Raw genomic sequence first — 22,165 nt, 5'->3', positions numbered from 1 at the left:
TATTCCACAAAAAGATGTTATCGCAGCTTCCTTATTATGTCTGAATGAAAAGAAAAGAGAATATGGCTATGACAGTATTTTGTTAGATTCTGCTGGTATTTCATCACAACGTCCTTACCCATGTCCCTGCCCCAGTGCCGCAGTCAAATAGTGCAAAGTACAGTTCTTGCATCGTGCTCTGCCCTCCTCAAAGCCTCAGTGTTGAAACATATACAAATCTACAGATGATCTATCATTATATAAATGCAGGCATCTGAAAACTAGCAATAATCCTGTTTGCCAAGTTTATCAGGAGAAGGAGCCAAAGAGAGAGGCAAAATCAGCACAGTGCTGGAACTCTCAATCCTAGAGGAGTGTGATTTACAGCTCTCCGGCCTGCTTGAAACCTCAACTGTGACCCACTGAGGGACCCAAGAGGAAAGTGAGTTGAGACATTTGTAGTGCCCTGGTCAGAGCCAGCCATGACAAAGACTTCTGCAGGCATATACCACTTCCTTGTTTTGAGCTGGTATATTTTCCTCAGTTATTACACCCAAGAACAAATAAAGAATAACGAGAAACTCAAAACCGTTCTACGTTGTGGACGGTGGAGGTACTTGATGCTCTTTAATCTGTTAAGTCCATATGGCCATACCAAGACCCAATCTATTTCTTTGTAGTGACAGTGCTTCTATACATATCACCTTTGGATCTTACTAAATACAAAATTCCATATTTTGTCTTCCTTCTTCATGGTGAGTTTTGGCTTTCTCTTTTACTTAACAATTTGCTCTGAGAAACCCAATCTGGAAGTTATCTATAGCTACATTTTCGTGTTGGCTAATTGTTAAATGGTCTTTTTAAAAGAATCTCATCTTGGAAGTCTTCTCAGATGAGCCCAAATGGAAAGGCAAACTAATGGCTTCACCATGGGACTGACTCCAGATGCAGGAGGGATTCTGAACTTTGCTTGGGGAAGTCTGTAAAGGGGAGGCAGAGTGCTGTATGTTGTGTAGGAAGTGGAATTTTCAATGGAGGAATAATGACATTTTACAGCACACGCAGGCTAACAGATTTATCTAAGAAAAGCAAACACATATTGCCATGTTTAGCCCCCACTTTAATTTTTTATAGGTTCTGTCTCCACCTTAAAGGACAAATCACCCAACCGAATGGCAAATACACATTTTCAACAATTTAAAAACCAATCTTATGACTTAATCTCCTCTTGTCTTCCTAACCTGACAGTCCATGTCCCAATGAATGAAGTGTGAATGAATGGGATGAAAACAGATTGTTCAAAAAATATTTTGGGAACATGTTAAAAAATATATATATTTTTAAAGTTAAAAGGTAAAAATGAAGCATCCTTTGGGGATGCAGATTCATGTTTGAGGTTTCTGGCTAAAATACATGGTGCCATATACACATCTGATTTCAGAAAGTGGACAAAATATTTCGATCTTTGGGAATCATAATGATCATTTGGCAAGCAGAGAAGATGCACGGGGAGAAAAAGTGGCACTGAAATGCTTAGGAGATGGAAATTCAGGCAAATCCAAATGAGAGAGGCTGGACGGGCTGTTTCCTATGAGCTGGCCACTTGCCCGTCTCTTCACTGCAGCTTGGAAAACCTGAGCTCTGAATGCAGCCACAGTGTGTTTGAAAATATCAAGGTGACTGCTCATTTCCATCACAGAATTTTATGGAAAAAAAAAAAAAAAGAAAACAAAACAAAACAATGAAAATCCTTTGGTAGAACTAAGAGTAACAGAGTAAAAAAGCTAAGGGATGCATCTCTAGTAGTTTTACATTAAAAATGTTCAATTGAAAGAGGGGGAGTCTGTAGCCAGGATTGACATTCTAATCAAATCCCAATTCCAGGATGGATGTCCTACCTCACACGAAGTGTGGTTGAGAGTAGATTTATCAACTACTCCCATAAATCAGCTCCCTGACTTTAACTCTCTTACATGCCCATGAGCTCTTATTTTCTAAGAGTGGAAAAAAACTCTCATCTTGTCGAAGATACTATCGTTTCCTAGTGTTAATCCCATTTTTGCTTCCCTGGCTAATCGGCCACCAAATCCTATTAGAGTTTCCTTTTGCTTGGTTCATTCCTCCATCCCAGTCTGCCTTTCCCATTCCAGGCCCTTACTCACTGAATGACCACATCACCTCTTTATGTCCCCTCCTTATCTAATCCCTCCACCTACCACTCAGATTCCAGATTAACCTTCCCAAAGCACTGTGGTTGGTTTTGTTTTGTTTTTTAATATGATCTGGCTTGCAGAGGGTGGTCTGCTGCTCAAGAAACCACAGTGGCTCCCTCCCGCCTTCCACAGCCAGTCCCAACTCCTGATTTAAGAGGCCCCCTGCTGACCCAGCCTTTGGGTCCCCCTCTTGCCAGGAAGGCTGGTGTCTTCTGCAGAAAGTCCTATGTCTCACCACTATTGGTCCCCAGGCTTCCTACTCCCACTTTCTACACACATTTTCCCTATCCTCAAGAGAAAGGTTCATTTGCCTCTCTCTACCACTTTGCTTCTTTCATAGACCACCTGAAATCCCATATTCTCTCCAGAATCTTTGCTGACCAGCTGCAGCCCAAGTTTATTTTTCCTTTCTCTGACTTTTTACAGCCCCTCTCAGTCTCTGCTTATTTATGCACAGTATTGTTTTCTAACTCCCTCCCCCCGCCATGGGAGCCTTAACATTTCAATCAGACTCTAGATGGCTCAAAACCAGAAGTTGTGACAACTTGCCAACCCTAGCGGCCTACTGTTCTACATTGCATTGGCCATGGTAGCAGACACAAAGTACCTGCGTAGTAAGAACTTGGAGACTTGCTCGTTGAGTTGACTTGATCTCAGCATTTTCCACATTCCTGAGCAATGTAGCTCTTGCCCATCTTCTGGCCCTTGTAAATGAACAGAGAGGGGCTTACCCACGGCAATTGCCTTTGTGTGCTGTTAGATGTCATTGAAAGTGTGACCTAATGAAATGTTTCCCAACAGGCAAATGGGTTGAGTGTATTTCAGAAGATCAATTTAAGGATAGAGTTTAAATAGCCTTTGAAATACTTGAGGTGAAATGTTGGGCCTTAAAATTTCTAGCTCTCGAGGTCTCATAAGTGATTAATGGTTGTGTTTTCTAATGATTAATTAGTGTTAACTGACAATTAATTAGTTGATGGCTACATTTATTAAGTCATAAAGGTCTCGTAACTTGCTATAACACTCATATTTATTTTACCTCAGCTTGATGAAGTCTGCTTTCCCCAAAATTTACACCCCTCCTCTTAAAAAGCTTTAATTTCTACTTTGCTGAGTATCAGTTATGTCCCCTTTTTAAGAGCAAAGCCCACCTTGTGTTAGTCGGCATTCTGAGCATTGCCCTGATGCCTCCTGAATTCCCTCCCAGGGATCCAAAGAGAAGAGAAATGGGGCAACACTGGGGAGCTCCCCTGGGATGGGTGGCACTAGTTGAGCTGCCACTGAGAACTGCCCAGGGAGTCCAATTCCTGACTAAGAAGAGTAAAGGAAGGAGAGGGGAGATATGAGTCCCTGCCCAATGACTGCAGGGAAGTGGCAGCCATTTCCCTGTTGAGAGGAAGAGGCAGTGTAGCCAGGTGGTTACACTGGCCCACTCTGGGGCCTGGCCCTCTGGGATGGTACCTCAGCTCCACCACTTATGGGCTCTGTGACCCCAGGCTAGGTCCTTCTTTATATCTTCCACTTCCACGTCTTCAAACAGAAATAAAAACAGTACTTAACCACTGGGTGGCCATGATCTGCCAGGCAGGAGGTGCTCAGAATAGCATCAGCTTGGTGTGAGCAGTGGCTGGTAGAGAGAGGAGAGGAGGGTCAGGACAAGTGTCCAGTCACCTCCCCATTGAGTAGAGGTGGTGCCATGGGGAGGGTGACTAGTGGAACGCAGGTGTCCTCACTGGGCACCAGGGCTAGCGGGTGATGGACCCCGACAGGGTCACCCACTGCCCCTGTGGTTCCTGTGTCTGCATGCTCCATCTGCCCAGCTGGAGCAGGCCCACTGCTGAGCCGCTGCTGCCCTGGCATAGCTGTCCCTTGGGTGCTCGAGGCACTGGGGTGGCCCTGGCGGTGGGGTTCACAGGCCAAAGCAGAGCAGAGAGTCCCACCAAAGGGGAAGCCCCAGAAGCTGGGTGTGGAACCGAAGGCGGTTCCCTGGACATCCTCAGGCTACTCAGGTTGGCTCAGGCCAGCCAGTGCCTGGCTTCTCCACAAATGGTGAGTCCCCTCCTCTCCATCCACTCCACTCCCATCCAGAGACCATCCCTGACCTCAGAGAATATGAGTTGGGGGCAGGGGATGTCAGGGGACATTCAGCTACAACATTCATTCAGTTGGTTGGGGTTTCCTCTTTTTAAAAATAAACATTCTAGATGCAAGGTTGGTTCAACATATGCAAATCAATAAATGTGATACACCATATTAATAAAGTCAAACACAAGGACCATATGATCATCTCTATAGATGCTGAAAAAGCATTTGATAAAATTCAACACTCATTCATGACAAAGACCCTCTATAAGTTAGGTATAGATGGAAAGTATCTCAACATAATTAAAGCCATATATGATAAACCCACTGCCAATATCATCCTGAATGGGGAAAAGCTGAAAGCTTTTCCTTTAAGAACAGGAACTAGACAAGGATGCCCACTCTCACCACTCCTATTCAACATAGTGTTGGAAGTACTAGCCAGAGCAATCAGAGAAGAGAAGGAAATAAAGGGCATCCAGATTGGAAAAGATGAAGTCAAACTGTCCCTGTTTGCAGATGACATGATCCTATATATCGAACAGCCTAAAGCCTCTACAAAAAAACTCTTGGAGTTGATAAATGATTTCATCATAGTAGCAGGATACAAAATCAACACACAAAAATCAGTAGCATTTCTATTCTCCAATAGTGAACATGCAGAAAGAGAAATCAAGAAAGCCTGCCCATTTACAATAACCACCAAAAAAAATAAAATACTTAGGAATTGAGTTAACCAAGGAGGTGAAAAATCTCTATAATGAGAACTATAAACCACTGCTGAGAGAAATTAGAGAGGATACAAGAAGATGGAAAGATGTCCCATGCTCTTGGATTGGAAGAATCAACATAGTGAAAATGTCCATACTACCCAAAGTGATATACAAATTCAATGCAATCCCCATCAAAATTCCAAAGACATTTTTCTCGGAAATGGAAAGAACTATCCAGACATTTATATGGAATAATAAAAGACCACACGTAGCCAAAGCAATGTTGAGCAAAAAAAATAAAGCTGGAGGCATAACACTACCCAACTTTAAGCTATACTACAAAGCTATAATAACCAAAACAGTATGGTACTGGCATAAAAACAGACACACTGATCAATGGAATAGAATAGAGAATCCAGAAATCAACCCACACACTTACTTCCATCTGATCTTTGACAAAGGCACCAAGCCTATTCACTGGGGAAGGGACTGCCTCTTCAGCCAATGGTGCTGGGATAACTGGATATCCATATGCAGGAGAATGAAACTAGACCCATACCTCTCACCATATACTAAAATCAACTCAAAATGGATTAAGGATTTAAATATACACCCTGAAACAATAAAACTTCTTAAAGAAAACATAGGAGAAACACTTCAGGAAATAGGACTGGGCACAGACTTCATGAATATGACCCCAAAAGCATGGGCAACCAAAAATAAACAAATGGAATTATATCAAACTAAAAAGCTTCTGCACAGCAAAAGAAACAATTAACAGAGTTAAAAGACAACCAACAGAGTGGCAGAAAATATTTGCAAAATATACATCTGACAAAGGATTAATATCCAGAATATATAAGGAACTCAAACAACTTTACAAGAAAAAAACAAGCAACCCAATTAAAAAATGGGCTAAAGAGCTAAGTAGGCATTTCTCTAAGGAAGATATACAAATGGCCAACAGACATATGAAAAAATGCTCAACATCACTCAGCATCTGGGAAATGCAAATTAAAACCACACTGAGATACCATCTCACCCCAGTTAGGATGGCTAAAATCCAAAAGACTCTGAACGATAAATGCTGGCGAGGTTGCGGAGGAAAAGGAACTCTCATACATTGTTGGTGGGACTGCAAAATGGTGCAGCCTCTATGGAAAATGGTATGGAGGTTCCTCAAACCATTGCAGATAGATCTACCATACGACCCAGCTATCCCACTGTTGGGAACATACCCAGAGGAATGGAAATCATCAAGTCGAAGGTATACCTGTTCCCCAATGTTCTTTGCAGCACTCTTTACAATAGCCAAGAGCTGGAACCAGCCCAAATGTCCATCATTGGATGAGTGGATACAGAAAATGTGGTACATCTACACAATGGAATACTACTCAGCTATAAAAACGAATGAAATACTGCCACTTGCAACAACATGGATGGACCTTGAGAGAATTATATTAAGTGAAACAAGTCAGGCACAGGAAGAGAAATACCACATGTTCTCACTTATTGGTGGGAGCTAAAAATAAATAAATAAATTCACACACACACACACAAAAAAAAAAACCGGGGGGGGGGGGGGGGAAGAAGATATAACAATCACAATTACTTGAAGTTGATAGACAAGCAAACAGAAAGGACATTGTTGTGGGGGAGGGAGGAGAGGGAGGAGGGAGGGGGGTTTTGGTAAGGGGCAACAATAATCAACCACAATGTATATCAACAAAATAAAAGTTAAAAATATAAATAAATAAATAAAAATAAAAATAGGTAATACATTACACTAATGTAATATATATTATATAATTACATAATCACATGTATATATTACATTTACATATGTAAGTATGTAATATTATACAATTATTATCTGCATAGTAAAGAATTTAAAGTGGAGAAAAAAAAAGTAAAAATGAACATTCTTCCTTTAGAAATGGGATCTCAAGGGGAGATTCTGAGTGGCCTCCCTCCCCATGTGCCCCACACCCCCTTCACCAACAGAGGCAGGACCTTTCCCTCCCCTCTTCATAAAGTGTCCGAGCCTCGGGCAGCTCCGACCTCATTACCCTCAAGCTTTCCTGGTGACAACAACAGAGACATCATCACATAGGTCCTCAGGGATGGTGACACAGGACTAGGGGAAGCGAGGTCCTGGGAGACCCTCCATTGGTCCAAATTCCAAGGCAGCCCATGAACAGTGAGAGGATGGGGTTCTATTTATACCACAGCACCCACTTCAATAGTTGGCAGACACTCTTAATTTTCATTATCAGATTAATATATTAATCAGAGGAGCTCTTACACTCAACGGAATTGTAAATACAGTTGACAGTTTTGGGCTCACAAAGATGCATAAGGCCACCATTTTTAGCCCTCCGATATCTGAAAGCATAAGGGCTGAGAGAACTATGGGAACCGTCACCACCAGCACCCAAAATAAAATAGCTGTAATTTACTGAGCATGACAGCGTTTTGTTGGTTCTTCACACACACAGTAGTGATTAGTGATTGCCAGCCTTGCTTCCGGAGCCAGGACACTGGTTCTGTGCTCACTTGCTGTGTGACCTTGAGTGAGTTACCTAACTCCTCTGTGCCTCAGTTTCCTCGTGGGTAGCGGGTACCCTGGTGAGGCAGCCCGATCTTCCCACCGCCCCAGCACTGAGGTTCTCACTCCCCGGCTTCCAGGACAAGGGACTGCTGGCTGCTGATCGCTCACAGTGGAGCTCCCCTCCTGGAGTCGCCCTTAGCAAAAGTAGTTGCCTCAACCAAGATTCAGTCCCTCCCTGGGCTTGCTGCATCCAGTGAGTGGTTGATGCAAAGGCCCTGCTCCAGGACAACCCTGAAGGGCCAGCTCAGCTCCAAAGTTTCTCAAGGGATCAGTTGATTCCACAGAACTGTGCAGCTCTCCGCCTCCTCACCAATTCTGCTCCCTCCCTGCCTATCCCATAGATGTTCTGAAAGCATTCCTCAGTGAGCAGCCTGCAGGAACATCTGGGAATCTCACGTTCTGTTTCCCATGGAACCTGGCCTACGTCATGTAAGACAGTAAACACAAACGTTCAGGAAATGTGTCCCCCCTTCTCCCTCTTCTTCTTTTTCTACTTAAAAAAAAAAAAGTCCTAATAAAGGCATATTAACACAGAGCCTATCCTGGCCTGTATGACATCTAATACAACTGGTACCCCACCAGCCCTCCGTGAACGTTGATTGAGTGAATGAATGACCAGAACATGGTTGTAACTGCTATGACCCACATTCTGGGGAAGCCCATCCCACCCGTGAGATGCTCTACCCCCAGCCTCCCTACTGCAGGGCTGGAGCTGCGGCCATCAGCTGCGCAACCCCAGCCAAGCATCCCCAGACGCTCCCCAACCCGTCCCTCCGAGTCCTCGGTCTTATCTTTTCTCCCTAATATTCCAAATTGCATTCTTCACATTATTTCTTCTCCCGTGTTGTTTCTTATTCTTTTATCTGTTTCTTGCTTAAGCTAAATGCACATGAATGATGATTGAAATAATATATTGCATATGAATACAGATACACATGGCATGGGCCCCTTCTACCTGCCACAAACGCCACCACCCTGGCCACCACCACTCAGCACAGTGAGTCCTCATTAGCCATTTTATTCTGGAATAGGCTTCCATGGCAGGTATTGTGTCATTTAGAAGGAAAGTAATAAGAAAGTCCCGGGCCAGCTGAGTCAGGCACACGGTCCTGGGCTGGGCGTGGGATCACTTGAGTCATCCAGTAAGAGTTGTGATGTCTTGCTCAGGAAACTTGTGGAATCTCCCCCTCTGGAATTATCTTTTTAAATAGAAAAAATTCTCATTTCCTGGGGTAGTTTTAAGAGGGTTCTGGCTTAAAGGCGAGAAAATAAACTTGGTGACTTAGAGAGGCTAAGTTTCCATGATTTCAAGATTTTTGTGGATTGGTGAAGACACGTGCATGTAAAAATGAAAGAGCCTTTAGCTACGGTTTCTTAAGTTGCATTAGTTACAAAATAATGAAAATTCACCTCTGTCACAGGTGGTAAGTTGGTGAGCTTGCAACAGAAACGAAAGACAGCTAACAAATTTAGAATAACAGCATTTCAGGAAAAGGCACTCACTGGGAACAGAATTAGGGGAGAACTGGTAGAAAAGATAAATCAGAGAGCAACGGCAGCTCTGAAAGAAACTCTGAACAAGAAAATAACATAAAGTCTGCTGTCCTGTGCAGCCAAAATAGTTGAGAAATGTAAATGACAGTGATTTTTTTTGTAAGATTCTTAAAAAACGACCAGTTGTTGCTATTGTATTTTAATGCTGTTGTATAGTTTGCTAAGGCTGCCACAGCAAAGTACCACACTCTGGGGGGCTTAAACATCAGAAATATATTCTCTCACTGTTCTAGAAGCTGAAAGTCTGGGATGAAGGTAGGGTTGGTTTCTCCTGAGGCCTCTCTCCTTGGCTTGCTGATGCCGACGTCTCCATGTGTTCCCATGTGTTCGTCCCTCTGTGTGTGTCTGTGTCATCTCTTCTTAGGAGGACACCAGTCAGATTGGATCAGGTCCCTTTCTAATAACCTCATTTCAACTTAATCACCTCTTCAAAGGCCCTATCTCCAAATACAGTCACATTGTGAGGTATTGGGAGTTAGGGCTTCAACGTGTGACTTTGGGGAGGACACAGTTCAGCCCATAACAGCTAACATTTATTTTCCCCCTCATTTGTTCATTCTGTGCATGTTTTATCAATATCACACAGCACTGTTCTTGGAGAATAAGCAGACATTGCCCGGTTGGAGGAGCTGATCAAAATCTGTCCTTGAGGGATGCCCTCCCAAAGCCTCCCCTAGAGCTCGTGGCTTCTCACCCTCTCGCCCTCCAGCTCTGCCCCAGTGACTTCTTCATGCTTTGGCTCTCTCTGGTTCTTTCTCTTGGCTATAGCTGGCACCTCTCTCCTGAACACCTGAGTGGGGGCTCCACAAATATTTCTTGTTGATACAGATGATGACAGGTCTGTGTTGAGTAAAATCAATGGGGACAAGGGGGCCCAGCACACACAGTTGGCATCTGAAGATGCCAGTGTGACACAGGCCTGTGAAATCACCTGTGAGCTGGGCACGGAGGGGGAGAGGTGATTGGCAAGCCTGCGGTGTGAAGCACAGGTGTATTAATAAAGGAGCCCCAGAGGATCTTAGTAGTACATTCTTTTCTCCAACCCGATTTCCACATTCTGTGACTAGGAACGACAAGGGAAAGTCAGGACAAGGTTGACTCACTGTGACTCTAGGAAGCGCTCACCCTAGGAAAGCGGGTCACGTGGACTTCACTGCTGGGTGGGGGTGGTCCCTCCCCAGGGAGGGGACATGATTAATTGCTGTGCTGATAGACAGTGCAGGCCTGTTCCCTGGGCCACCACCCCCTGCCTGCATTTCCTAACTACAGCAGCTGGAAGTGAAACCAGGGGCGAGGCAAGAGCTGCTGGGGCCAGAGCGGGGGAGGAGGCGACTTCTCACATCCTTGTGCAAATGAGAGCATGTCCAAATTCTGCAGCCCTTAAGGGTGCAATGTTGAAAGCATCAACAATAGTGATAGGTGCTGGGGTGGCAACCCTTTCATGACATTTAAACGATTGCCCAATTCCCCTCTGCAACACCGTCTTCCAGGGTGAAGCTGTCTCCTGCTTTAGGGGCCATGGGGTGCTTGTCCAGTCCTGGTTTTCTACCACCTGGTCATTCCTTGCTGCCTTTGCGGCCCCCTTCCCCCTCCCATCCCGTGGATGAAGACCCTTCCCCAGCACGTGCTTGCTATTTCTCTCTGCTCCCCTCTCTCCTCTCTTTCTCTCTCTCTCCAGCAATCCTGTCCCACCACAGGGTTCAGCCACCTGGATCTCCCCAGCCCCACCAGTCTTGAGAAGGCCACGTCTGAATTTCCAAATAGAAGTTCCTCTAAGCAGGTGGCTCTCAACCTCAGCTACCCATGATTAGAACCACCCAGGAGGATTTAAAAAATCCCAAAGCCTAGGTTGCACCCCCAGACCCATGAACTTAGAATCTCTGGGAGTGGGGATCAGGCATTGGTATTTTTGAAGTTGCTTTTAATTCTCCCACCTGGAGATAATCAACTCTCTTCTGATCTCCCACAATGCTTTATCTGAACTGTTCTTAGAGATCTGATAATTGTTTTTTCAATCAGTCTATGCCTCAGTTTCCTCATCTGTAAAATAGTGGTAGGGGCTTACCTCGTAAGGTTGTTATGAGAATGAAAAGCTTAGTTCAGTGCCTGCTACATAACAAATAATGAATAAAAGTCAGCTATGATAGCTTTGGTATTTAGCAAGATTTTTGAATGCTAAAATTATGTCTAATCCAGTGGTTCTAGACCTGTAGCCTATATAAAGATCACCAGGAGAGCATGTTATAAAACAAACTCCTGGAGCGCATTTCCAGAGATTCTGATAGTATAGTCTGGAGTGAGGCTGAGGTCCCGCATTTCTAACAAGCTCCCAGGGGATGTGGTGCCACTGGTCTGAGGAGCCAGCTGGGAGTAGCGCTGGCCAAGTCCACCTCTGCATTCTCTCCTGCCCACCTCCTCAGCCCAGGGAGTGGCACGAGGCCAACTTTGATAGATCTTCCCTAGACTCTAGACCTCAGAGATTGCTCCCCAACAGTCAGCTCAATCAATCACTAGCCCAGCTCGTAAGCTCCAGAACTTGCCTGACTCATACCCTAGGAGCAGAGTCCAGACTGCCCCTCTTATGCCAATCCAGAGCTTTCAAGGATTAGGATAGATTCTGATGCAGCCTAACTCAAAACCAACCCAAAGTCTGTATTGTTGTGACCCACCAGGACTTAAGTTATAAGCCATGGGATTGTGCAAAATAGTGAGAAGGGCAACGATGAAAAGGACTCAGCTTCTCTTTCACCTGATCTCAGAGGGACCTCACAGTACTTAGTAATGAAAGAAAGTGAGCCAAGATGCCGGGTACCATTCAAGCTGTATTAAAGGAAGAAAATCTGCCAGGCTGTGCTCAAAGGAGCAGGCAGCCCAGGGCTGCCCTGAAAGGGGGACAGCACCCGGTGTGGGGGTGGTAGAGCTTATATAGTATGTTGGCACCAAGAGCTGGGAAATGTAATTCCAGGGTGGGGATTGAGTTAGGTCATGGGAATGGAAAAGTTCTGCGCATGTGGAAACACCAAAAGTTTCATTTTCTCTGAAACTGTGAGGTTTCTTGTAAAAGAGAATGGGGGAGGGGCGGGGAAGAGGTGGACGGTGCCATTTTGTACTTGGGCTTGTCTAAAGTGGCGCTGGTTATGTTGCAGATCTATTATTCCTGCCTTTTAAGTATAGGAAAAAGGGAAAAAGGGCAGAGGTCTCATTCTTCTGGAGCTACTTCCTGATGAAGATGGGCGAAGATATGGAAAAAATAAAAGATTTATGTTGGCGGGTAAAACAATTAGGTGGCGGGGTAGTGGTTTCATGTGGGGAGGCTGTGTTCCTCTGGGGAAGGGTCACTGATGCTGAGGGGCTGATATCCTCCTCACAGGAACAATTTGGCGACCTTTTGGTTCATGAAAGCCTGCATATGTTCCTGCAGGAAATTAGAGGAACACCAAAAGAGACAGGGACCAAAATGTAGGATGAGGCACAGTTAGGGGTCCTAGTAGGAGCCTAAGCCGAGGTATCCAAGGGTTCAGTGAAATGGCTTAAGTTGTTTTGGATCACCTTGGACTCATTTACATAATGACAGCATTCCTCTCCCAAGAAGAAGTGAGTGCCTTCCTTCTTGGCTATAAGAAAGTCAAGGGCCTGACAGTTCTGTAAAGTGACTATCGCAAGTGAGGTGGCCTGTCACTGGAGGGAGGAGATGTTATCTATGCTTAGTTCTTCTGAGAGCTTTTGATAGAATTGAGAGGCAGTAGCAGGGCCCGCTATGCCAGCCCCAGTTGCAGGAAGGATCCCTGCCCCAATTAAAAGGTACAATTAGTGCCCTACGGGAGCGGGGGCACTTCCCGAGGGAGGCCCAAAGTTAGTCCCAGTCCCGTCTCCATCCCTTCATCTGTCTGGAGGGTGATGCCAGGGATGAGCCAAAAGAATGTGAAAGAAATCGCATTGGGGGGCAGGCAACAGGATAACGTAGTTTTACAAAGGAGATATATTCCAGTTTTAGGGCATGGATAAGGAGGGGTAAGTGAGTGGCAGCGTTTGGTGTCAGTGAGGCAGAGTGTGGGCAGGTCCCGCACAACGCTGACATTCCCCACTGAGGTGACATTAGAGGAAAGTGAAGAGACATGTGTGGAAACAGTGCAGGCTGCATTGACAGGGAGGGGGTGGCCACAAAAAGTTTCTCGTGAAGTGGGAGACACATGAGTCACTCGGGGACCAGTCTGATTCACTGAGGACTGCATCGTCCCTGCAGACCTGGAATCTCCATGTTCCAGGTAAGGCGGAGCATTGAGATAGGAGGAAAAACAAGGGAAGGATGCAAAGGGTTAGGGAGCCAAAAGAATTTAAAGGGCACATTGCCACAATGACATTGCTAAGAAGTATCCTACTGATAGGAGGAAAAGGAGGGCCAGGAGGGATCTTCCTATAATGTTACACTGTCCTGGGGCAGCTGCTGCCAATCCTGTAGCAAGTACTAGAACAGATAGTATAATAGTAGCTCTTGTACGAAGGACGTGAGCGGCCTGCAAGAGAGAGAGGATAATCGCCGGGGGAAAGATCGTCCTTCTGGGATTGGGGGAAGAGCGAAGGTCCTGGAGATTTTCAGTTTTGTGGGTCCTAAACTGGACGAAGTGTGAGATGTCAGGTCGGGGGCTGAGGAGAGGGACCCCTCTGGCTTGATGTTAACAGATTTTGGGGTAAAGTCTCAGGTGCTAGTTTTACCAAGGATAAGTGATACCAAGGGGCCTTTCTTAGTACTTTTACTGCTCTGTGGGTGGTGAGAAGTACTGTATAAGGCCCTTTCCAGCATGGTGAGAGTGGCTTTGGCATTCGGGTTTTAATATACACTTGCTGTCCTGGGCTGAGTTTAAAGTCTGAGGGGATGGTGGGGAAAGGATGAGGTAATAGAAGGTTGGCCTGTTCCCTAAGAAGATTCCTAGTGAGTGAAAGAGTAGGGAGATACTGGCCTAAAGGCAATGAGCTGGAAGGGAGAGGTGTGAGAGTGAAGGGTCTACCGTACATAAGTTCGAGGGGGCTGAGGCCTGTGGGGCTTGCAGGGAGCAGGCCACGGGCGAGTAAGTGACTGGTGGGGAGGCCAAAATGAGGGATGATTTCTGAGGTGAGAGCATGTGTTACTGCTGTAGCATCCTCTGAAGTGCAGGGAAAAGCCTCAATCCAACCTGAAAAGGTGTCTACTAATGTTAGAAGATAGCATGTCCTTTTGTGCGGAGAGTAATATAAGGGCTGAAGAAGGCACAGTAGGAGTTCATAGCCTATATGGACTGAATTATGGAAATCTAAAGAGATTTGTTCAGCTTGTGTGGTAGGGAGGACATAGTGACAGGAGAGAGTATACCAGTTGTCCTTTCTCTGTGCTCCCAACTGTTGGGGGTGTTGTATTTCTTGGGGTGTGTATTGGGATAAGGGTGTAGGGGCCATGAGAAGGACCTGAGCAGGAGAGGAAGAGTGGGGGCTGGTGATTGAGCAGCCTGTTTTGCTTTTAGATCCACCAATTTGTTTCCTTGGCCTATGGGGTCATTGGAGGCTTGGTGTCCTCTGCAGTGGATAACCCCAACCTCCTTTGGGAGTTGTGCAGCCTCAATAGCTTGTGTTAGGTTTACTGTGGCATAACCTGCCTGGGGGGCACGCATGGAGGTGGCGCTCCCATCTATGAACCACATAATGGGATGCGGGGAGATGTGTGAAAAGGGATTGAGAAAGAGTTCTAAAGCCTCCGTGCAATTGTGTTCTAAGGGTCATGAGTGTTTTGGGATGAGAGTGGCTGGATTTTAAGGGAGGGCAAGGTTTAAAGGAGAACTGGGAGTTTTCAATGAAAGTAAGGTGAATAAGTTGTAGGCAGGAAAGGGAGAGAATTGACTTGGCCTTATGGCTAAGAAGGTCTTGACTGTTTGTTGTCTAAAAGTTAGTTTAGAGCTTTCTTGTGCTAAAAGGGCTGCTGCCACCAAGGCCCATAAACAGGGGCCCATTCTCGAGCTGTGGTGTCTAGTTGTTTAGAGAGATATGCAACCAGGGAGAAAATATCTCCTGCCTTTCGTCCCAAAACCCTGACTGCCAATCTTTGGGCTTTGGTGATGTATAGGATAAAAGGATGAGATAGGTTTGGGAGAGAGAGAGAGCTGGAGCTGGGAGGAGAGTGGTTTTAATCACTGCAAGGGAGAATGAATGTGCTTTGTGGGATTTAAAGGAATGGTAGAATCCCCTTTGGCCGCCCCATAAAGTGGCTTTGCTAGCAACGCCAAAGTTAGGAATCTATAGGTGAAGATGCCCTGCAAGCCCCAAGAAAGAAAGGATTTCACCATTTGTAGTAGGAGTAGGGAGTTCAGAAATTAGACTCTTGAACTGAAGGAGAAGAAATTCGGGTCTTGCTAGGGACACTGGATATCCCCTGGAGGCCAGGCAATTAAGGAGAGCAACAGTGTGGGCCTGTGAATCCTCATAGGAGGGGCTACAAAGGAGGAGGTCATCCACATATTGTATTAAAGTGCTAGAGGTTGGGGGATGTTCAGACAAGTCTTGAGCTAAGACCTGGCTGAAGAAGTGGGGTCTATCCTGAAACCCCTGAGGTAGTACTGTCCAAGTGAGTTGTTGGGAATGGCACGTGTCAGGATAAGTCCTGTACTAAATGGTATGAGCCCTTAGGCTTGTGGGTAGGCTGTGAGAGATGAGAAGAAAGGAGTTTGTGTATGATGGGTTTTAAGCCTATTAGGTGTTTGTTAGCGATGGGGTACTGCGGGACATTAGGGAACAAAGAGGGGTTCTGCAACTTAACAAGGATAGGGGAAAGGTATGTAGCAATGGAGGGAGAAGAAACTTCCCATACTAGGGATTAATCTTGTCTGAAGGGGAGGGGAAGGTGGAAGCCTCAGGGGCCAGGTCTGGGTGCAGCCTGTAACAGGAGTATTGTAGCTGGAGTTGAGGTGTTTAGGGTAAGGGTATCTTTGAATTTGAAAAGGATGTCCCATCCTAGTAAGGGGGCTGGGCATAGAGGCATTATTAATAATTTGTGTGTGAATTGGGTGTGATATAGGGTGTAGGAAAGGGCTTGAGTGATCTGTGGGTGGTATTCTGATCCCATGACCCCTACTATTATGATAGATGATGGGGTTGTTTTCCTGCATACTCAGAAAGGGTAGAGTAAATGGCCCCTGTATCAATGACAAAAGAGATCAGCTTACCTGCTACAAGGAGAGTTACCCTGGGCTCATGTGTGGTGATCTCCATGGGGGCCTCAGGCCCTGGGCATCATCAGTCCTCCTCCTGGGCAAAGCCGAGAACCTCTGGTAGGGATGGCCATGAAGCCAAAGGCTATAGGTTGGGTACTGGGCCACTCCCTCTCTGGTGAGTGGCACAATCAATCCCCCAGTGACCTGGCCATTTGTAGTGAGGATGGGTTATGACAGGCCCATGCTGAGTGGCTCAGCTGACCACATTAGAAGCAGTTGTCAGGTGGCTTGCCCCTTGAGGCAGCCAGCTTTAGAGTATATGAGCCTTGGATGGCATTAGCCAGGAGCTGGTATTTGTCCTGATCTCTTTTATAGTTTTTTCAAATATCGGGGGCTGATTGGGTAATGAAGTGAGGGTGTAAGAGGGCCATGCCTGCAGGGGAGTTTGGGTCTATACATCTGTATTCATGTAAAGCCTCAGAGAGGTGGGTTAGGAACTCGTTGGGATTTTTAGTGGATCTCTGTGTGATCTCTCTAAGCTTGTCATAATTGACTGACTTGTGAGTAGCCTTTTGGAGGCCATAAATCAAGTGCGTGATCATGTTATCCTGGAGATCCCGATCCCCGTGGCCAGCCCAGTAGTCTCAATTTGAGTCCGTGCAAGGAACAGCAAAGGCTCCCACAGGCCACCTATTATTTTGAGCATGTACCTGAGCCGCCATCCAGACCTGCTCCCTGTACATGGACTCAGACAATTCCTTCCATGCCAGCCACTTCACGGAAGGGTTATAAAAAGCTGGAGCTGAGGCGGGGTTATTACCTGATGAAAGGGGAGAAGGGAAGGAGTTGGGCTGAGGACGAGCATCTGGAGGCCAGGTGTGGGGAAGAGAGAGAAATGTGGAGGGCTGACGGATCAGGAGATTGATCCAAATCTGGAAGGGGAGGTTGAGCATGAGCTAGGAGAATTTGAGACATAGGACAGTTTTGACAGAGAGAAGAACGTTCAGAAATAGGAGAAGGCCTGAACAAGGAATCTCTACAGCTTTTGCCATTTCAGTGAGTGTCTAAATCGAGTGCCATCTTGTGGCCACTGGGATCCATTGTAATGAGGCACTTGAGTTTTAATGTCTCCCTGGAGGCCGAGAAGTTGGCCAGGAGAAGGCCCAGAGGCATAGAGCACAGAGTATAGTACGTTTATGTTTAATGTCTCCCGGGAGGCTGAGAAATTGGCCAGGAGTCAGCCCAGAGGTGTTGAGCATGGAGTACAGTAGAAAATAGGATGGGACGGGATGTTTAGGTTCAATGTCTCCCTGGAGGCCAAGAAATTGGCCGGGAGACAGCCCAAGGGTATAGAGCATGGAGGTTTGGATCATGAGGATCCCATGGAGAGTGAGAAAGGGCAGTCAGTCCTGGTAGAAGGGTGCCAGCAAAGGGCATGCCCTTTGGTGCCCACCTTCTTTTCAAGAGAAAAGCCACCAACCAGCTAGAAGAGTGTCCTCCAATAGCTGGGGGGCATGAGAAGAGTTCCCTTGGCCAGGCACCTGGGCTTCATAGAGACTAAAGTCTTAGAGTAGTCGGGGGAACTGTACAAGTAGGCTGGACAGACCCACTGACTCACCCTGAATTGAGGCCAGTGTTGGATGCATTGGTCTGAAATGGCAAAAGGAGAGAGTCCCAGATGCACCCAGTTTCAGCAGGTGCTGGAAGGGTGGCTGAGGGCCAGTCTCCCCAAGAGAGAGGGGATCGTCCACAAGGTCAGCCAAAACCCTTCCCGGGTTTCAGCACCATAATGAAAGAAAGTGAGCCAAGATGCCGGGTACCGTTCAAGGTTTATTAAAGGAAGAAAGCTGCCGGGCTGTGCTCACAATGGAGGACAGCCCTGGACTGCCCTGAACATGAGGGACAGCACCAGGTGTGGGGGTGGTAGAGCTTATATAGGTATGTTGGCACCAAGAGCTGGGTGATGTAATTCCAGGGTGGGGATTGAGTTAGGTCATGGGAATGGAGAGTTCTGCACATGTGGAAATGCTGAAAGTTTCATTTTCTCTGAAACTGTGAGGCTTCTTGTAAAAGAGAATGCGGGAGGAGAGGGAAGGAGGTGGACGGTGCCATTTTGTACTTGGGCTTGTCTAAAGTGGCGCTGGTTATCTTGCAGATCTATTAGTAACTCATCAAAGCCCATGGCTTGCTCTGTGCCTGTGGATGTAAATCGCTCCCTCAGCCTGATTTTCTCTGTGAGGTCTTCAGGCACCCCCTGGAGGGAAGGGAAAGGGGAAGGAAATACACAGTCTCCTCCCTCAGATAAGCAAGACGCCATTTTGCACATCTTCCTGGGGAGAGCACAGGGCTCCATCACAGAGCCCTCGACGTTGATGCTGGCTTCTCTAGGGAGACACCTGACTATGTCCATCATGGTGCCTGGCTCTTTGCCCTGGTGCTGTTTATCTGGCTCTTCCTACCTCTGTGCAGCCAAGGTATCTATTTCATTACATTCTCCTTTGAAGCCGACTCTTTGTTTTGTTTCCATTTTAGCTCAAGTCCATTACACTAAATACTGTACACATTATTATCCCCTAAACGATTTTACTCAGTCAGTTTCAGCGAGCAAGGTCAGGGCCCAATGAGCTGGAAGCCCAGCCCTGGAGTTGGGGCTCAACGAAAAACAGCCCAACAGCCCCCTCCCTCTCAAATCAACACTGTTCCCAGAGGGATGTAGTTTCCACCAGTGAAGAATGTGTTAATTAAAGCAAATGGAAATGCCCTCATTTGTTGTAATCAATTTAGCTCTTGCAGGCCTTTTTCTGCAGGGTCGCCTTCCTGGATGATGTGCTAAGAATCAAAGGGAGAAAAGACATTAAGATCATAGCTGCCTTCGGAGACCTGCTTTTCACCGTACTGGCTTTCCCTGTAACCACAGTAAGTTACAAAGATGTGTATTAATATAATGGGCATGTACATATGGATGAACACTTCTGCTGGGCACCAAGGCTGTTTGGGAACCCATTATAGTCAACCAGAGCAACTGCATTTGCAGAAATGTCTTGTCTGAGGACTGTAACACATTGTCCAGTGTCTATCAGGAAATAGAGCACATTCCTGATCAGCTTTATTATTAGCTTTTGTATCTTTGTGAAGGCTTGATACAAGGTCCTTATTGCTATCTAATGGGGAAGCTTGAGGGACTTTTCATAATCAAAATATGAGGGATCTTCAAAAAGTTCATGGAAAGATTTGTATTATCTCTTTTTGTGTGTGGCTGGCCAGTACATGTATCATCTTTTAATTCTACTTTTCCACTAACTTTTTGAAGTGCCCTTGTACAACTGAGACGACCTTGGCTCCATCAGGGTGGTGGTAATGCAGAGCCCTGGGGAGGGAGATGACTAATTTTCCCCTGTACCTTGTCTCACTTGCTACAATAAGCATATTTTACTTCTGCAAGTGGAAAAGCATCACATAAAAAGTATTTAAAAAAAAAAAAAAAAGACATAAGACCCTCAAAGTTGACACATGGAAAAGACAGTTGAGGAGACAAAGACAGCCTGGAGTGGGGCACCCAGTAGAATAAATAGACCTCGGGAAGAAGCGAGACATCTGCAGGGGACAGTAAGCTGGCTTGCTGCTACCGTCCACATTTCTATGACATGGTTCATGTTTCCATTCATTAGCGAGAGAGCAAGAATGGAAACAGACTGAGACCAAGCTTGCCGGCTGCCCAGCAGGGCCTATAATTAGAAATGACTACATTCTTTCACCTGTCATTGCTCTGCTTCCCATACTATTGAGACTTCAAACTTACATTCAAAATGAAGTTCTCCAAACACTAATGAGTTCTCAGATAACAGAGTAAGTACTGGCATTCCAGTTTTACTTTGCAGGATACTTCCACCTCCACCCCCATAAAATCCTCTACAGGCCAAGGTTTTCAAATTAACAATGGAGTCTGTTCATTTCTTAAGGCTTAGAAACTGAGCCTATGAAATTTCAGAAGACAGAAAGATTAGAAGATTAATAGGTTTTTCCCCCCATGTCTGCCTGACTTTGTAAAACAGAGGACAGATGCTTTGACAAGACAGCCAAAGAGTACGAGAGGATCCAGATCAATTCAAAGTTCTGAGCAAAGGAGAAATCCAACTTCTAGATACTTAGCTTGTGCACTGTCCTAGGAGCTGTTCATTTCCCATTCTCTCTCCCAGCTTTCGTCATTGGTTACAATAAATGACTAATGATCTGTGAATCCTGTTTATCTACATCTTCTCTGCCTGCCATGATAACAAATAATCGATCCCTAACTCCCTGGCATGTTGAGGAATCCCCAGAGAGAGCAGCTATAGTAATTGTACAATAAGTGATATTTTTTCCTTCATTTTATATTCCTATAATGTATTATGTAAGATAACTTTAAAATGGTTACCTATTTTTATTTTGCTGTTTCCTTAGTTATCTTAGAAAGCTCTGATTAAAAACAAACCTAATGATGCTATTTTTGTGTTTTCTTTTCCAGTTTGTATTTTTGACATTCTGGACCATGTTTCTCTATGATCTTGATCTCATTTACCCACTGCCTCTACATGAAATCTTTCCAGGATGGTTGAATCATGCAATCGTTAAGTGAGGGGAAATTAAGTGAACACAGAAAGCCAATGGCTTCTGCACAGAAAACTGCAAAGTGCCTTATGTATGTTTCCAAACTTTTCCCCAACCCCAAACATCCAATCCACTCCTCCCCCAACCCTGTCATTGCTTATTTAAAGAGCACATTGAAGATACAAAATGAATAAAAACTGGTACTGTAATTGCAGAGTCCGCTGAATGCAGAGGAGACGTCCAGGCAAGACTCTGCCACACTGCTTAGGAAGTCATTAAAAAGACATGCAACCAGAATGGCAGGCAATTTTTTGGTGGCTGCAGTCCTGAAAGACAAGGGACTTCCACATCTAGAAATGGAATAAAGCAAGCCTAAAAAAAAAAAAATCCATTCCAACATTCAAAGAATATCTCACAGCTCGGCAGTGGCTTCTTAATAGCACTTCATCAGCACTATGGATCACAGATAGAATTATTATTTACATATTTCTATGAATGCACTTCCATTCAGTTTTTTATTCACTCATATATTTTGGAGGGGCTAAATAGTACACAGAACCTGTTCTGAAATATTCAGGTGCCTGGAACATGATACCAGTAATGTTGTGAGGCACCCTCCCATAAGAAATGCACGTACACACCACTCGTGTAGAAAAGGGCAGTTTATTCACGCCAGCTGGCCAGCCTCTGTCTTCCAAGATGCAACCAAGGAAGAGCAGCATCAAGCTTTGCTCTTGTAGGGTTTTTAAAGGCAAAAACTACATCCCGTTGGCACATGGGTTTGTCCGGGTACACAAAGCAAGCTAGGGAGCGAGGTCACAGAGGCCGAGAATGAGCCGTTCAAGCAATCAGGCATACAAGTTTTCATTGTGTATGGTTCCTGTTCCCATGTAATAATTCACTGTGTGTAGCTCCTGTTTCTATGCAATTGTTTTTTGTTTCTGTGAGAAAGTCAACAGTTTCTCATGCAGAAGGGGGTTAGTCTGCAGGTCAGACAGGGGGCAAAATGGAGTTACTTAGGTTAAGCAAGCAATTTACAGAAGCAGATAGCGTACATGATGAGGATGTAGGGAGCTCTATTTCAGTAACAGTGACCCAGACACGCAGGGCTGGAGCGAGGTTGTCCAGGTCTCTGTTGGAGGAGTGAGTCTGGGTTGATGCTATGTGCAGAGAGTAATCAATCAAAGTCCCTACTCAACTTCTCAGTACTTACAAATGTATTTCCACATTAGTCAGGAGTTTATAAGGAGG

The 22,165-nt window shown here is 45.5% G+C and overlaps 1 protein-coding gene across 1 annotated transcript in view; it reads left to right on the top strand.

Annotated features, from left to right (window-relative positions):
• The first annotated feature begins 461 nt into the window (after window positions 1-461).
• Window positions 462-22,165, top strand: part of ADTRP (androgen dependent TFPI regulating protein) — a 77,680-nt gene continuing 55,976 nt past the window's right edge. Inside the window, exons 1-3 of the mRNA XM_063098223.1 lie at window positions 462-613; window positions 19,135-19,243; window positions 20,832-20,932. Coding sequence (XP_062954293.1) covers window positions 462-613; window positions 19,135-19,243; window positions 20,832-20,932 — 362 coding nt within the window. The remainder of the gene's footprint in view (window positions 614-19,134; window positions 19,244-20,831; window positions 20,933-22,165) is intronic.

Source organism: Cynocephalus volans, chromosome 5 (genome assembly GCF_027409185.1).
Source record: "Cynocephalus volans isolate mCynVol1 chromosome 5, mCynVol1.pri, whole genome shotgun sequence".
NCBI classification, from domain to species: Eukaryota; Metazoa; Chordata; class Mammalia; order Dermoptera; family Cynocephalidae; genus Cynocephalus; species Cynocephalus volans.
Note: the sequence above shows the minus strand (reverse complement) of the source record. Positions and strands in the feature narration are given on the sequence as shown.